At 43.8% G+C, this 18,712-nt stretch overlaps 1 protein-coding gene across 5 annotated transcripts in view; it reads right to left on the reverse strand.

The window, feature by feature from the left end:
- Positions 1–2,846: 2,846 nt before the first annotated feature.
- Positions 2,847–18,712, reverse strand: part of prickle2b (prickle homolog 2b) — an 81,338-nt gene continuing 65,472 nt past the window's right edge. For all 5 annotated transcript variants that reach the window (XM_031851383.1, XM_031851390.1, XM_031851407.1 and 2 more), the window contains 7 exons: positions 14,667–14,850; positions 10,573–10,686; positions 9,903–10,040; positions 7,461–7,664; positions 6,633–6,819; positions 4,699–5,589; positions 2,847–4,447 (listed from right to left, as the gene is read on the reverse strand). In XM_031851383.1, the coding sequence (XP_031707243.1) occupies positions 3,495–4,447; positions 4,699–5,589; positions 6,633–6,819; positions 7,461–7,664; positions 9,903–10,040; positions 10,573–10,686; positions 14,667–14,850 (2,671 nt within the window). In that variant the 3' untranslated portion in view covers positions 2,847–3,494. The remainder of the gene's footprint in view (positions 4,448–4,698; positions 5,590–6,632; positions 6,820–7,460; positions 7,665–9,902; positions 10,041–10,572; positions 10,687–14,666; positions 14,851–18,712) is intronic.

Here is an 18,712-nt window from a genome sequence, read left to right on the forward strand (position 1 = left end):
CTAATATTAATTAGGATTTTTAAAACTATAATACCTTAATACACAGTGAATAGGATATAGGTCACAACTTTACAAAAAAGTAAATATATCATTTTTTCCCCCCATGTCTTCAGTGAAATTATTTCGGATTTTTTCATAAATGTCCGATTTGACAAAATTAAAACAAGCTGAACAACCCTTTTAATGACTAACTCACAGTCTTCTTCAATATTATGGCAATCTCAAAAAATCTATATAAAGAGATAAAAGGCGGAGCTTGGTCAACAGATATATAGGTAGATCGTTATGTAGGTTATTGCACACGTGAACAAGGCTTGTCTGAACCTTAAAGAGGACCTCTTTCTATTTCTACTGCGTCACCTGATTTGCTTGTTGTTTATCCAGTGCAGACACATACCTCGGGGTTAATGAAAGGATGGTTGTCTGTTCTGCAGACACTGCATACTCTGTCAGGCCTCGATAAACCGGAGTGCAGTCAATGTGATTCAATGGACAATTAACATTAACAGGAAAACAATAGACAAAAGTAAAATTAGCTTCCTCAACTGATTTATGTATTACAACCCCATGCAGTGAAGCGTGGTCACATGAAAACTTTGTCATCACATAAATTATGAGAATAAAGCCAATTTACAAAAACTAAAGGGAAACACTTGTGTTTTACTTTACTGGATCCAGAATTATTCCCTGCTTTTCCGACTGAAAATAAAAACAATTAGCCATCCATCTATTCAATCAATTCAATTAACCTGGACAAAGTAACACATAACTGTTTTCATGATTGATTCTGTTGAGAACGCTGCATTGTTTTTTGTAATTAGGCAGAGCTTCATTAGTAATCAAGTAAGTTATTAAAATGGACAGAATTAGAATTTAGACAGCATAGGGGATGTTTTATAGAAAATACTATATTTTACAAGTTTTGTATCAGCACACTGTAAACATTATTTTTGACTGGCATGTAGAAAATAAGAATAAAGAGTAGAGAAGGAAAAAGCAGGAAATAGGCTGAGATTTTAACTCTTTCCAAAATTAGTAATCCCAGACGTATGTCCTGAGTGCTACGGCATATTATGAGCCTGAACATTGTACTTGATGACTATAAAACTGGCTATAGACTCTGGTGATGACGTAAAGTACTTCAAACATCGGCAGTGTGTTACATTTTCATCAAATCAGGACTTTCACCAGACTGTAAACTCTTTGTGAATTGAGTTAATCCCAAAGGCACCTAACTGCTCATGGATCTAATTCACAGCTTGGTCAACAGTACGACACAACTGGAAGCATCCATGCAACTAGAGGATTATCTCCCCACCATCCGCTACCTTGAATATGGCACGGCCCGGGAAGCATATGGCTGCAATCTGTGGCACCCCTCACTGTTGGGCCTTCATTTGCTTTTAATTAAACACATGGAAACACACCCATGCTTGGGTAAATACCTGGCAAGGGACCAATGAAGAAACAATAGTATGGGCTAAGTTAATGATGATGTGAAGAAAGCTCATCTGTCAAGGACAATAATATCCACAATAATGAAGACTTTGTGCGTGTTTTATTGTCTATCTAGGGACACTGATTGCAGTAATACTCTTCCAAACTTGCAGCTGATGTGAGTAACAGTCTGCAGCTGCAGTTTGAAGACTTGCTAAAAGCAAATCGAAGTCCACAGTTACGGACCAGGCCATCGGCCGTCTGACATAATGTATCTCACATGTTTGTGCAGCTGGTTTTGTCGTATCATAGCTGGCTAATGAGGACTCTTTTCCTCCCCGTCTGGGAGTTATCCGAGTGTATCCCAGAGTAAACATGAAAACTGGGGCACACGCCTTGGAAGTTGAGGTTAGGTGAAGTAAACTCACTAATGTGCCAATCATGTCAACAGCATTAGTGCTTGAACACCTTTAATCAAGCGATTGGCGTTCACACACATTGTTCCAAACATATGTCTGTGTGTGTTTGTTTGGATTATGGGGGCTATAGCGACAGTAATCCCTGGACAACATGGACGTCAGAGGCAATCCAATTTACGGTGTGATACTGCTCTTATAGATACTGTATTTGCCAATAATTTAACAGGAGGGGTTGAGTTGTAGGATTTTACTTGTTTCTTACCAAAGGTTACATCTACGTCAGCAGCTAACTGAGGCTTTATTTGGGAACAGCGGTGCTTTGAGCTAAATGTTAATATCAGCAAGGCGTGCTCACAATGACAGTGCCAACGTTCTGATGATTAGCATGTTCAACATCTAATTTAAGGATGCTAACATTTGCCATATTAACACTTTAAGTGCAGCTGAACCTGTCAGTTGAATGTATTTGGTCATTACCCAATGACATGATGACGCTACATTAAAAAGGATCCAGCAAGTTATCACAATTCATCCTGATGGGAACATGAACGTGCCAAATTGCATGGCAATCCATCCAATAGTTGATATTTTTCAGTCTGGACCCATAGACTGGTACTGCCATCCCTACAGCTGTGCCGTTAGCATGCCTTACATACTTAAACAAAGCATCACCAGATTTCAATAACTAAATCCCTGGACCTTTGTCAGCAGTTTCCAACTTGCAGAGGCTGATGCAATAAACCAGAACTTCAGTGGCATCTGTTTCCAGGACAATGGAGCTCTGTTTGTTTGAATGTGACGAAGGCGCCCATTTACCAGGCAAGTTTAACAACCCAGTGGAGGGTGATGCTCCTAATCAACCTCTACACCACATTGTCATTCATTTATGCATTAAACAGATGGGAGAAGGTGACTGTTACGCACTCTTGTGAACCCCAGACACATGTGTGTTCATTCTCTGGAGAGAAACACCAGCTGTCAATCAAAACACTCACTGAAATACTCCTTTATTCCAAATGCAGGACCAGGTCAGCCAAATAAAACATGCATAAGTTGTTTTTGTCATATTCTATATCTACATTATAGATATTTAATACATAAACGATTCTATCCATACAAAATATAAAAATATGTGAGGCCTCATTTACAACCATATGTACATGGACTTCCTTAACTTAAGTGAAATTATTAATTCATTTATCTATGTACATACTATGACCTGAATACAATAGTACAGTATATCCTGTCTCTAAATCACATTGCGTGAAAAAGCTAAGCTGTACCAAACAGACTACCTTGCACACTTGTGTGCTGCATGGAAATGAAGTTATGATTAAAAAGAAATTGCACATCAGCTTTTGATAAATGTTGTGACTTGATAGAACTGCGCATGTAACTGTTAGCCTTAATACTCAGGAGATATTCCGAAACATTAAAATGAACAAACATGCAAACACTGTTGCTTTTTCACTGTTAACCGACTGTAATTCATCACTGACTTTCAATTACTTGATATTCAACACCCAACAACACTGAATAAATGGACTGAGAGTTTTTTTTATTTTTTTGTTCCAGACGGGAGATGTTAGTGTACACAAGCTGGACAAAGAGTACTTTCCTTTACCAGATAACAGGATGTTAGGAGATAATGCAGTTCTTGCTTTTTCTGCGTTTGCGGGTGTGTAACTGCCCGCTGTGGTTGGGTCCTCCAATCCCGTTGTACTTATGGACGAGCTCCTGGTTGCTGAGGTAGCGCAGCTGGATGGGTCTGGGGATCGGCTCACCCAAGAAGTAACCTTCGTCCTCTGATTCGGAGGATGAAGAGCAAGTGGAGCACCAGCCATCATCATCATAATCATCCCAGGAGTACTGGTTCAAGCCAGTGCGTCGGCTGGCCCCAGGGTTTTGAAGAGTCAGGTCTGAAGTGGTTCTGGGGCACTGCCTGAAGGGTTGGGGCTGGTATCTGCCCCCTCCTCCTCCTCCTACTCCGAACTGGTCCCTGATGCTCCTTGGTGGCGGGAAACGGTCGTAATCCTCACGGACACGTAACTGTGGTCTTTCTTGAGGTCTCACCCTTCGCTCTGCCACCAAGTTGAGAGCGTTTTCTGAACGGGATCGACGGGATCTCCGGGAGCGGTGGTGGTGGTGCCGGCGCCTCTGGGGAGTCTCTTCTGGAGCATCCATCCGTATGCCGGCTCCCCTTCCACCTCCTCCACCACCGACACCACCCACCCTGCGCTCACTGATGGGGGGTAGGCGGGCAGCATTGGCGCTGCTCACCAAACTCACCCTATCCTCCTCTTGGAAGGTGAAGCCAGGTGGTAACTTAGTCATACCCATACTCGCACCCATGCCAGGGCGGTCGCAGTACTGCACCTGGTACTGGGAGGATCTGGAAGGATCCATTTCCATGTAGGGCTGACTGGCGGTGAGGCTGTGAATAGACTCAGAGCTATGAAACTGCACTGAGGAGTTGAGCGTGCCCATGTTACTTTTCTCTGACACGTTCATTCCAGAGTCTTTGCTCAGGTCTGGCATGGAAAAACGAGAAAGGTGCTCCTGTCGCTTTCCTCCTCCATCTGCTGAGTGGCCTGTGGGCAAATAGAGTTAAGTTTGGTGTCAGTAGGCGGTTTATTCAATGTCATCCCATAAATGTTATACTTTAGTCAAGCTGAATTTCAGATTACATGGCCAGCAATGTCAGCACAAGTTGTGATGTATACCAGCAACAATACTCACACTATTGTTTTAAAAAACACACAACTTCCCATGTAATGTTAACAAAGTGCTAGAACCCGAAAACAAGGCCAAGCAGAGGTCTAACGGCTACTGTTTTACCCACCTGTTGCATTGGACAGGGCCAGGGACTCCATGGATCCTCTTGGGGTCTGCTCCAGAGGGGTCAGTTGCTCTGTGAAGTTAAGTGCATTGATGGGGTTCCTGCTTCTTGCTACCTGGGTTGCTGCTGGTGGCCCCGTCTCTCTTACCCTGTCCCTCTGAAAGCCGTGCAAACTGATTGAGCGCTTGTCAGAGGAGAAGCCATTGTGGTGCTGAGAACAATGGGACACCTCTGTGAAGCTCTTTTGGGTCCTCAGTTTGGGTGGATAGTACTCGTCTGGAGCTGGCGGTTGGAACCACATCTCATTCAGAGAGTGGCCCTTCATGGCTGAGATGGGTGGCCTCTTTAAACCTCCATTCTCTTTGATCCTGTGATCCTGCTGATGATTATTCTGTACAGGGCAGGTGGGGATATAGGCAGTCCTGACATTGCACTGGCTCAGGAGCTGAAGAGGGGTGGGGTTGACAGTTGGGTCTGACTGGGATTCATAATTATAGCCGTCACCTGCTTGCTCTTGGCTCTGCCAGGCAGGAGGCTCGCGTGTCAAACTGGGCGTTTGGCTGGAAAGACTCAGAAGATCCATTTGTAAAGACAGTGGGTCCACTTCCCCTGAGAATCTCTCAGTCTGAACTCCACCACCTCCGCCTCCATTCTTCCCTGCCTTGGCGCTGCGTCTGGACTCTCTGGTGGATCGAGCGCTTTGGAAGGCGGAATCAGAGGAGTCCGAGCCATTGGGCTCCTCCCCGAGACTGCAGGAGCGTGAGCAGAAGATCTGGCCCTGCTTGGGCAGGAAGGGCCGACCAAGCAGAGAGCGTTTACAGCGGGCGCAGCAAAAGCAGCCCTCTGTGGCGTGCCAGTGCTGCCCATCATACGTCATCTGGCCTTGGTCAATGCCTGCGGGATAGATACAGATGGGTTTATGTAAAATAAGATTATGGGCCTCATTTATAAATACACAATTAAAATACAAAGCACCATGTGTATATGAAAGAGCTTGAAATTTGTTATTTAAAATGTTGTTTTATGTGAAAATAGTGGCACTTTACAAGTTGCTTGTTGAGAGAGAAAATAAAACTGGAGGCTGTAGTTTAACTGTTCCTGGGGGCGAACCCGTTATGGAGCTTTCCCAGCATTGTATAAACACATTGCATTTTGATTGTGCCTGCAGTTGTTGCAGGGAGAAAGAAAACCAGCTATTTGCTAATGGCTGCCATCTGGTTACAGCATGTTTTCTGATGGTTTCAATTTATAATCAGTTGTGTTTTTTAGCCAAATACTTTTCTATATCCTGTCTGACGAATAATTACAGAGCAAATTTGTTGAGGTATGTGCCAAAATCACACCTGGGCATCCTATCGGGGGATACGCACACACAGAGGTTTAACAGGAGGTGGAAGTGAGCCAAGAAGTGGTAATATGAAAAATACCCCAGTTTCTCCTCTCAGTAGGTTTGCCTCTAACACTACAGGTTGTGTGATGTTTAAATTTGTATTTAACCGACATGTGGTGCATGGGTCTGCGACAAAAACAGATCCTGAGTGTGAAAAGTAACTTGATACAGTAATGCCCTTGCCCCACTGTGGTTTCATGTTGCATGGTATATACTGTACATATTTCTGTGCTCTGTAAGCTGAGGTCTCTTTGCTCCTCCGCTATGTGACCCCGCCTCACATGCCTGGCCATGACATCATTCAGCGATAAACTGCTAAAAACCAGGCCAGAGCCTTTCTACTGTAGCTCTTTTCTGCTGTGTTACTAAAAATGAGGTCACACATTCATGCTCCTTTAAAATAAAACTGCAGCCCAATAATGTTCCATTTAATTTTTCCATGTATCCATGTATTTAGCATTACATTTTTTTCTGTAAGCGTTCCTTTTCATGACCTGCTGGTGATTAATGCAGTTTGTATTAACAGTGATAGATGCCGGCAGCATACCGATATGTTCCCCGCAGGAGTCGCAGTACTCAGCGTAGAGGGACTCGAAGCAGGAGCAGCAGTAGGGCCGTCCCTCCTTCATGATGTAGCGCTGCCCCCCCAGCACAGTCTCGCACTCGAAACAACAGAAGTGCTTCATGTGCCAGTGACGCCCCTCTGCCTCAGTGCACTCATCCGCAAGGATGATCTAAGAAAGGAGAAATAAGAAAGAGCATCGTTTATCACAGGTCCTTGGCGGTAAAACGTCAGTTGGGTTATTACTGCTCACTAAATGACAGGACAAAGGTTCGGCTCGCCCTCCCTCCCTTTTCATAGGCAACGCTTTCTCCACTAGAGCTTAGTACTCTTAGATCATCCTCTTTGTCACCGACTTGTAGAAAAGGCTAATGTGTGTGGGGACTTAAATGTAAGTCAAATCTAGATGGTGCATTTACTTTTACTTACGCTGCTGTTAAAACACCAGGGTGCTTTTGAAGTACTAACAGCGTCCTTTTCCCCATTTGCAGAGAGTAAAAGTCAGTGCTAATGGTTGGGAGATCAAGATATTGAGAGCTGACCCCATTAGACCGTAAAAACCCTTGCATGTGTTAAATTGAGACAGTGTGTGTTGGGAAGCCTGTGAGCATCATACGACAGCAGTTTGGCCCAATAATGGCATGTGCAAAATTTGTGTGTGATAACATTTAATAATTAGCTCCACCAACACTGCCCCACATTACAGGCACAGTATGTTCAAATAAGTAATACGTGTGTGTGTGTTAACACATGATCATCCATGTGCAGAGGTGTGCGTGTGTGTGTGTGTATGTGCATGTGACGAGCGTCTACCTCATCGCAGGCGGTGCAGCGTGGCTTCAGCCTCTCGGCGTGGTGCCGGCCGCAGTAGATCTTCCCGTCCTGGTAGAAGTAGATGAGGTCCACCAGGAGCTCGTTGCACATGCTGCACACAAAGCAGGCTGGATGCCAACACACGCTGTGACCTGCCCGTGACGCAAACACAGCAATGTCGCCACCATTTATCTGGCCTCCGCACTGAGAAGAGGTGGATGAAGAAGAAAAAGAAGAAGAGAGTTTTAAGTTAATGGCTGCAGCTTGTATTAGTACTTACATCCCACTTTTTTCTTTTCCAGTATCAATTCTAATTAGTGGCCGATACTGAGCTCAAATTCTATAACTGAGCTACTTTTTTGTAGTTCAACTGTAAATCTGTACACCTGGGCATCCAGTGGCCAAGTGGTGGACCTTTCATGCTCCCTAGGTTTCCTGTCTGCCTCTTAGATGTCCAATATCCAATAAAGGCAAAGTACCAGAAACAACAACACTAAGATTCTTTAAAAGGCTTTTGGAAAACCTAAACAGTTTATCACAAAGCAAAATTACCATTTCATTATGACAGTGATGAAGAAACTAAGTAAATGTGTGACACTCATCCAGAATACATGTTTCCTTTACACAATAATTGCAAAAGAAAAGGCTGTAAAGCTATTGATACATATTTCTGAGAGTCACCAACACAAAATGATTTATTGAAGTCTTGAAGAGCAGAATCAATAAATGATTGTCTTCCCAATCATGTGAGCGAGGAGGCAGCATGAAGTCAGCTGGGTCGACTAGAGATAGACTCTAATACACATGCTTTATGAGCTCCAAATTAGGTCTGAGGAACTCTGAAACACTTTTTGGTTCCGCTGAAAAGAACGTTCATTAAAATTAAAGGATGGGCGCCATCTTGAAACATAGGGTGGTATCATTTGTTCCCTAATGTGAAGTAATTCCTGTTCAAAGCAGGTTGATGGGCTACCAGAGACAGGCAGTGTGATTTGATAAAAATGGCAGAATGGGGGGATTGTTGAACCATTTGTGATGATTTAATTGGTCTATAATGTATATTCAAAACTTCCTAAAGCCAAAGGTTATGTCTTCATTGCCTTTGTCCGATCAACAGTCCAAAACCCAAAGATACTCAGTTTACTATCAGACAGCATCTTCACAAAGCTGGAACTTGAGAATGTTTAAATACCAATTTTATGGGATCTTTTTACACGGTCATTATCTGTGCTGATACAGATTGAGTGTATGGGACAGGCCAACACAAGTTCGCACGTATCCTGAACTAAACTGAGAGCACATGGGTGTGTTTACATGTGTGGCAGGGGAGGGCAAGGACAGACGCAGAGAGGAAGTTGAATGGCTGCTGGAGGATGATGGTGGAGCAAAGGGGAGAATAAAAATGGAGTGATATATTGGAGGGTAAAAAGGAGAGCGAGTTTGGCGTGGAGGTGTAAAGGTAGAGAAGCCAGAAAGATAAACGAGAGGGAGTGCTAAGGAGACAGGGGGGAAAGGTCGGATAGGCAAAGTAGATTTAGAGGGGCGGGAAGATAGGGATGGAACAAAAGTTACAATCAGGTTATCAAACTGGCTCAGAGCCTACTGATGCAAGGAGGCTAAGGGGGGGGTCGGGAATTCAATCAATACACACTCTCCCAACAATCTGTTCCCTCATGTATGTGTGTGTGTGCTGAGCAAATGAGAAACACAAGCTATAAAGCAGCTACCCACCCGGGGCACCGACACAACAGAGAGTAGCTCAGATTTGCTTGAGCCTGTTGTACAGACACTAAAACAAATGGCTAGCGGATGCTATAGTGTGTTTTTTTTGTTAAAAGAACACTCTATTGCACTCTATAGTCACATAAGGCCACTACAAGAATAAACGTGGACAACACGTTAAATATTTGATGGGACTACTCCGGGTACTTCTATGACGTATGTTCAGGAGGATTTAGAGCAGTTTGAACTGTAACTTAGTTCTCTAACGTTTTATGAAACCGTCTGTGGTTAACAGACGCCTTCTCTGGAAAAATGAGACACAACATACACATGCAACACCTCAAGATCCTCTCAAGAACTACACTTTGAGGTGAGACTGACAAGGTCACAACTGTGTTATAAAAGCACACGACTGTTGCATCTCTGCCCTTTATATATCAACGTAAAGCATTTCTCGTACATCATTACAAAGACCAGAAATGGCAGCAGGCTGTTCAGCATCTCCGTCACACGATTCATTGCTTTCATTCCATCGACCACATGACACACCTTTGATCTTGTCACACTTAATAATTCACTCTCGTTTCGGGACGCGACGCAGAAATGACATTTCGAAGCGAAACGCTGGGCGGCTTTCAGATCATCTTTGATCTTGTCGTGTCTCTCGACGGCTGGAGAAACGACACAAACATTCATGTTTTTGATATTTCTGTCAGCTACCTGTTCGCAGATTGCCCCCGTCATCGTCAAGGGAAATGGGCGGACGTTGCCGCGGCCCAGGTTCTCCCGTTTCCGTTGGGTGCTGAAGAGCTTCAGTTCTCGCTTCTCCTCGTCGTCCAGACCGTTACAGTAGCGGATCTACACACACACACACACACACGCACACACACACGAGGATACATTTGTTAAGTGTGATCTGTTATACAGACACAGAAAGTTTAAGGTGGTTGCCTGTGTTATATAAAGTCAATATAGCAATATCAAACTTTTATATTATTGCCACAAACAAAGGCAGCACTCATCTCAAGTCAATAGTTCAGCATTTGTTAGCATTTAAAGACAATTATTGTATTAATTTTATGTTATTATTATCAGGTTGGTGTAGAGGTGCTAAGCGTATCGATCTTCTTAGTGCTGTTGTCAACTGTTTATGCAATCACACCAATATCTCAACATTGTATGGTAATGTTTAATGATAAAAAAATATGTGGGAAGCTTTGCACACAAACACCTCACTATCTCATTCCTAACCATTCAGAGGACAGACTATTTTTTCCTGTGTCTGTCTCCTCCCTTCTCTTCTCTTATCTCTGTATTGCCCTTAAGGAGGGCAGGGAGGGATAGATGGATGGATGAGGTGATGGGGGAGGGGGTCAGTTTGGACTCTCACCTCATTGTCGTGGGGTGGGAGCTGATGGAGCAGCTGTTTGATGCGGTATTTCTCTCCTGGGCTGTTAACATAGGGCACCTTGTCCTCAGGCAGGGAGCTGTAATACTGATGAACCTGAGCAAGAGACAGAGACAGAGAGGGGATGAGAGTGATGAAGAACAACAACATACCTGTAACACGTAAACTAGCTAAACTAACCCATAATTTTCAATACACTCTCGATTACTATTTGTAAATGTAGTCTTTTATAATTACAGCACTGTACAGAGACTAAATTAACAGGATCTACAACCAGGAGAAACCAACACAGAAAATCACTATGATTTATGGCCCACCAGCGGAGACTTAACAGAACCTCACCTCTCCATCTTTGCACATTGACATGGGAATGTATAGCTGACCTGTCAAATGTCCAAACACTCATGCACACCCATGCTTAACATGGATACATTTAGCAGTGCGTGTGCACACAAATGTGTGTGACAGCAGGATGAATGCTAATCTGGCCATTCGAAATTGCTTTGGACATTCTTTATATTACAGCGGCAGACAATGAGTGTCATCTCCCTGTTATTTATTGCAGTCTTTTTTATTACACTGTAATAGGGGGCCGGGGTATAACAGAGGTCAGGCAGTCAAATATGAATGTGATTGGAGGGGGTGCAATCGACGAAAGCCACAGGGTAATAAATGGAGATTTGGGGACAGAGGTTAAAGAATGAAGAGGAAAATTGGAGGTGACGAGAGGGAAACAAAACAAAATGTTAGAGGGACGAAGAGGGAATAGTAGTAGAAGAATGAACAAGATGATGTTTGATCAAATGAAAGAAACAACACATAACTAAGGCCCGGAATGTAAAGACGAACATGATCGATACCTGCTGACTAGGTCAGACCAATCTTAACGACCTGATCCGTCTACTGAATGGATCTACTGACTGGAAGCCATCAGCTTCGTCCTTGGCAATAACAGAGTCTGTCACACAAAAACAGATCAACTTGAATAATGCAGAAACGCATTGGTACGTAAAGACCGGAGACCAACATTTAAAATGTATTGCTTTCAAAAACTCTCATATCTTAAAGTATTAATTGTCTGAGCGACACATTCTGTATTAAGAGCATTTCCATGAAGCGTTGCACAAGCATGTTTGTTGTTGGGATGCATTAGCAGCAGGAACCTTGTGTTGTAAGTGTAACCTAATTCTTTCTGCCCTGCTTTTGTTGGCTTCCACCGGTGTTGGCGAGGGACGCTGGGTTCTTGGCCAGCAGCTCGGCCCGGGACACCGGCAGGGGGGGATCTCAGGATAATTCATGAACGACTAACTGTGGTCAAGCACTGATAAATCAAACATCACCTATGCTTCCAGATGAGCACACGCACACACTGCTAATGATAAATTAGGAAACAACAACAATAGGGTTATAATCTGGAGGTGAAAGGCACATTGCCTCGAGGAAAAGATCTAAAGACAGATACACACACGCACACGCACACTTGCATGCACATAATGGACACAGTTGCAGTGAGAGCCAGGAGGAGCAGCTTGTGATAATAACTGTAATCGAAAGCAGACGGACAGAACTAAAGACAGGGCAGAATTTTCGAACTGTACTGAAAGGAGTGTTTTTAAAAGCTAAAGCAGAGGACTTCGCAACTGAGTGACAAGAGCGATGGCTTCACACAGCTGGTTTCTATTGCTGTAAATGGCCAGACAGCCAGAGGAAAAGACACCACCGGGCACCAGCCCTAACATTCTCTCAACAAGCCACTTTACAGTGGTTATTGGACATGGATGTTATACTGTTGAAAAAACACTGGTAGTTACAGTCAAACGTGGTGGGAAGGATGTTGTTTTCACAGCGAAGTGAGCAGATTTAACGGCTGTGTTTTCATTCTCTGTCTCTCTCTTCTCACGTCCTTGCTGAGATGTGCAAGTTCCCATGAATCGCCAGTCAACACAGTCGTGAAAACAAATTCAATGCGTTTTAAAGTTAAAAGGCATGAGATTGGTGAATCAAGCACGAAATCAAAGCTACACCGAATGTACTAAAAGCCCACAGCCAAGCTAGCAACTCTGTGAGGTCGTATTTAGGAGCAGCGGCGCTTTGAGTCACATGCCAACTTTAACTCTGATGGGAATGAGTCCTAATTGTTGTCAGGTCCATTTTAGAACAGGTCAAACTAGCCTCGGTACATTTTAGACTGGCTTTTTGTTGTTTGAAAGTTAATTTATCCACATTAGAGCTGTTGAGCATTCTGAAACAGCAGACTTCATGATCGAATGGAAATTAAAATATGATCCTGGTACATGCCGAATAGAGTCTGAACATTAGACTGCAACTCTTGCTACGTGATGGTAAAAAAAACACATACAGGCCAATGCTGAGTAACATTCTTGGCCTTGACAAGTTGTAACTTGGCAACATCGCTGAATTTTATTCGAGTAGGATGGAGAGAAGAGAGCAAGAGGAGACAGTGGGAGAGAGAATGTTGGCAGGCCCTCCTTCACACTATAATAGCATCTCCAACAAACTCAGTAATGGCCATGTTTGGTGATAAAGGTCTGTATTTCAGCGATTGTTGACTACAATTCTAACAGAGAGTTGAACAGTACCGAGTGCTCCCTCATAATTCTCAGATACATCTGATTGAATATAGCAGTCGTGGTCTGAAATCCCTCGTTACAGAGCGGCGACTTTACACCACCGCTGGCTGAATAGCAGACTCATACACAGCCCAGGCTCCCTACGGGGAAACCTAAACCCACCGTTTAGATCCTGGAGATTAGCTTTGCGTTTACCGTCTCCCTCCGTCTTTACCTTGTGCAGAGGAAGGCCGGGTGTTGAAAAGCTCCACATCAGGCATACTTCCGCTCCTCTGCGAGAGGTCACATAATGCGTTTCCACAGCTTAAATGACTTGGACGTCAGGTTGGAAAAAATAGAAATCGTGATAGCTACGGACATTTTTCATGTAGGCTGTTAAAAACATTCTTGATTTTTTATTTTCAAGGTTATTCGGTATTGTGCTCCGGGGATACTGCACAGTCCAGTTTTCATTGTGGCCCGACTGTTCCTGAGGTCTTATCATCACTAGACGAGAACCTAATTGACTTCAGGGTTAGACATGTGACCCTGGAGGGGGATTAGAAATAGCTGCGCTCAGTCCTCGGGAGTGAGAACAGGGGGCTGTGCCAACATTGTATTGACCAGTTCATTGCTTTCAGCTCATCAACAAAATGAAACCAGCTTCCATAAACGCTTCTATTGTGCTATAAAACTGGAAACCCTCCCACATGTGCACACATACAGTTACATGGAGTATTGTAAAAGAGGATTTTCTTCAATGTGCATGGGACCATTTAATACGTTTGTGTATTGCTCAGGCTTAGCTTAGTCCCTGTGACAGAGATGAAACCTACTCCCAACATGTTTGGGGGCGGAATTAATTGGAGATTAAATTGACTGCTGGAGCCACAAAATCCTTGTTATTCGCCTGCAGAAGGAGCAGTCAGCAAGATTGGTGAGCAATCATATGGTGAGGTGCAGTTTGAACGTAACACTTACCAAATGTCAGGGTTACACTATAGTGGTATGTATGTGAATACATATGATTGTATGACTGAATTCTACATGTGCATATCACTGGGAATTCTTTTCTCCAAAGCTAAAATATTTTACACCAAACTTGGATCGTTTTGTGTATAAATGAGAACTACCTGGAGTCACACAGTAGTATGTACGGTGAAATCAGAGCTTTTTGATGAGTGCGATTGTAACATTAACCCAGGACTGTCATTAGATCCATTTTTTTAGAGTTGTGCCATGCTGTTGAAAACACCTGCTGTTAGACAACAAACAATATTTAGCACAAATCCGTGGGCTTAATCTAATGTGGACAGTCAACGTTTCTGGTCTTTAGATTTATTCACACCACAGTGGATGAGTTGGGTCACTATGTGGCATCTACAATCCGGTGCGATTGACAACTGCTGACAAAACTGCACAATTTAACAGATGTCTGACATGGACATCAGTGGTGCCTTCCAGTGTGAATGTGACGAGGCCCGGATAAGTGTAAAATACTGATACCTGTTCAGGTTTGAGTCCTGGTGGTACCCAGGCGTACTCCTCCAGAGCGCAGCCCGAGTCGTCGTCTGAGGTGGAGTTCCTCTGGAAGTCGTACATCAGCTTGGTGACCGTCTTCTCCATCTCTACAGGCATGGCTGTCACAGCATGCTCCTCACGGCGACACTTACAGTGCACACAGATCTTCCTACCATGGACAAACACAGACAAAGAGCATCTGTCAAGCCAATGTCATATGTAGACTACACTTTTGTTCAATGGGAACATATTAATAAAAGATTTACTGCAATGAGAGACGGACTAAAAATGAGGGCAACAGTTATTTGACCTCAGAATAAACCACCATAAGGCTGCAAACAAACCCTCAGTTAAATAAATCACCGTGTAAACAGAAATACATTTGGGGAGATAGAGTTTCAACAGAAACAAGACGTCATGCTGCAGTTGCTATTTGGACCTCTGAAGCCTGCCATTAATCACCAAAAAATAAAAAATAACCCAAATTGCTTTTTTCAAAAGTTAACCTCAGACTAATTGTAAAAAAAAAAAAAAAAAAGTACAATCCGTCACCCAACCTAATTGCCTGTAGAAATGGTCAAGCCCCCTCAAAAATTACATGAATCTCTACTTTTGTCCAAAACCGCATGAAGTCAGTTTGCAGACCTTCTACCGGTAAAGGATGTTAACTCCACACAGTTCAAGAGGTCAAGGCTTCCCACTGCAGCTCTCACAGTAAAATGCGGGTACCACAAATACGACGCTCAACAATCCTCTGGATTACTAAGAACAAGTATATAATTACAAACAGGCTATAGAAATTAGCAGAATACAGACAACGACAGTGATGGAAAGCAGCACTGTACACACACCACACACTCCCCTATGCAGAAGGTTAGCGGGAAACAATAGCAGATGCTTAGCCAAGAGAGTGCTCCACTCTCATTAGTCAAGCAGACCAACCCAGTTAAAAAGTGGAAAGTATCCATCCATTAGGAGTGTTTGACACACACACACACTCCTCCCGCTAGCTGTTCTTTCATGTCCAGTGGTGTCCAGAGAGTAATAAAGAGTGCTGCGATATTTCATAGACTCAAACAACTATTCGGCAGTGTTGTCTTACAAAATATTGGGATTAACAGAATTACTCGTTGTAGAGTGACACGGAGCTTGTGACATCTCACAAAAAGCAGAGGAGGATGTGGGTTAAATACCTGAGTGTATGGATTAAAATTAGAATGAAGGTCACCTTCACCACGTCTGTATTTGGAGACACTTCATACATACAGATTCCCATGTCCTTGACAGCTATAAGTCTCTGCATGAAGAGGGAAACTGGGTGGCCAGAAGGTTGCATCCCGCTAACCCTTGCTGCCCCCTCAGGCGGACAAATCTGGGAGACAATCCCATTACCTTCCCAGACGGACGCCTGACAGACAGCCTTATGGAGGAGCTTAAGGACACTCAGGACACGGTTTGACAGCTCGATCGGCTGAGGATCCTTTAGTGTAAAGTGCTTGGAGCGCAGACAGCACCATGTGGAGAGCTGGCCAAGTCTCACCTTGTCTGTTGTCAAAGGAGCACTTCTTGTCAATGGGTTGAGTCTTGGTTAACAAAACACTTCGATCTATTCAGTTTAGCTCTGATGGATTTTGATGATAGAATGGATGGACCGTGGAAATACGTAGCTCTCCAAGTAAAACATCCCATTGACATGCCACAACTGGCCATTTGACATGTAATCCTTAAAAAAGAAAACATAAAAAAATATTAAGGTCAGTTCCAGCTTTCAACAGTGCCCTGAGCAGAGAGGCAGGCATCTGCGGTCATTGTGGAAGGGCAAGCAACAAGCTTCAGAAACTGAATCCACGTAAAGTGGCCAAATATCATTGTCATGAATATTAATGGTTATGATAAACTGAGCAGCTCAGGAAGACAAAGTCATCAAGCAGCTGTCAAGCAGGCCGACTGGTAGAAGGCTGTTTGGCAAATCCCTGTCCCGGCGGCATGATGCTATAGCCTGGGGCGACGCAGCTTGCCTCATTACAACCCAGCACCTTCACCAACATTACTAATTTAAGGGTGATTAACTGGCTGACACACAGAGAAATTTGCCCACATCTAGAAGAGCACACACTCGCAGAGAGCATGATGATTGTAAGTGAAAGACAAAGACACCAAATGCGGAGACAAAAAGGATTAAGCACGTATGAACACCTCTTCCAGTCTTCTGACATGCTGCCAGGTGGTTAGCAGCTATTTCTGCCTTGGGGTGAGAAGGGACTCTTGGTGATAAGACTATACAAATAGCCAGAGCTGAAGGAAAGCATTTCACACCGCATTCCTTCTGAGAGGACACATGACATATCTCTGCCTATAGTCTCTGTACAGTTCAATTTGGAGGCAGAGAAGCTTGTGACCGTTGCAGAAACACACCTCTCTGACCCACTATCTCAGTCCAGATGTGGGAGGAAGACCTTCCTCAAGTGATTCAACTCGAAAACATCTGATCCCCCCCACATCAGCGCTGGCAGAGATAATGTGGGCCTACAGGGGCCTGTTGCTCCTTCCCTCCCCTTCTACCCTCATGATTTACAACACGCTTCATGCACATGCCTGGGATTTCCCCTCCACTGAAACCTAATCCCCGAGATTTCTCCTTCTAATATACATGATTTTCAATTAGGAGACATTTAGGGACTTTTGTAATACAACTCAAGTGCATCACTGTCACCTCATAAATGACTGTGAGGTAAAGAGAAGGAAGTTAAAAGGCTTGTTCTGTATTAAAACATGACTTGCCTGGGCTTTCATCCCCGTGGGAGATGTAAACGCTTAAGTATCATTGGTCAGTGTGAGTGTGAGGTTTGTTCAAGACCTGGGGGGTATTGTTGTTGGATTGATATCCTTGTGACCATGATGTCAGTGGACAATGATTCACCGTTTCGGGTTAATTATCATCGCCTTCCTCCTCTAGATTAGCCTTGTAACCCAGGTAACGGGTTGTTGTAATACGTAACTGGAGTCTGATAGGCCCCTCTGACCGTTGCATAGTCTTGGTTCAATTGTTTTAGATCACTGCTGCAAGATCTTCAGCGAGCATGGTCTCAAATTTGGCTAAACAAGCAGTCTTAAAACTCAGATTTACCATCTAGTAAATGTGCTTCAACGCAAAGCAAAAGTTGACTCAGAGTTATCTTTGCAAGGCAAAAGATGGGGCTGGGGTTGTAACCATAACCCAAGGGTTAGGAGACTGTATTCAACCTAAAATTTAGAAAACCATCTGATCATTCAACTCTATCCAAGAGCCAGTGGAGGAAGTATAGCCTTGGAGGGTTTGAAGCTGAAGTCTCATTCCACTCTCATTCCAAAACCGCTGCAGCTTTTCCATGGCATCACTCTAGATGGCCAGATTAAAATCCCATCTTTCAATGGCAGCTCTGCACAAAAGCGGAGGTTGGACGACGAGAGAGGAGAGCACAGAGGAGAGAACAGCTGGGCGCACACCGTCGCCAAGTCCTATCTTCTTTTTTCCTGCCTCTGCTTTTGTTTACTCTGGAAGAAGTGGGGGAAGAGGAGGACCAACTCTTTTCTCTTCAATGGCCTTTTGTTGAATACAACATTTCCGTTCAGTGTTTTGAAGCTGTTGTTGGAAATTTCAGGGGCTTTCAACGATTAGCCCCATTTTTTTTTAAAATATACAAGCAAACAGTCTTTGTGCCTTCACTTGGCTGTATGCAGACTTCAGAGCCATTAGGAGCTTATCACAGTTGAACATTACTGGAGGTGTTCCCGACAAGAATCAGGGCCGACAAAGATGTTTTCCATTAGCGGCCAATTAGTAACAACCAGACGCAGCAAGTTGCCGAGGACAGACCTAAGGCCTGCATCCACCTGTCACAACATAGAGAGCCAAAGTCCTGCTCTGTTTCCAAATAGCCTAAACCTGATGATGAGTCGTCTCTACTGTAATATACAGCAACATATGGGCATCTTTGCATTTTTTCAATGGCAATCAACAATGAGACACGCCACCAATTGTGCACATGAAC

Source organism: Anarrhichthys ocellatus, unplaced genomic scaffold, assembly GCF_004355925.1.
Source record: "Anarrhichthys ocellatus isolate YVR2014 unplaced genomic scaffold, GSC_Weel_1.0 scaffold1, whole genome shotgun sequence".
Taxonomy (NCBI): Eukaryota; Metazoa; Chordata; class Actinopteri; order Perciformes; family Anarhichadidae; genus Anarrhichthys; species Anarrhichthys ocellatus.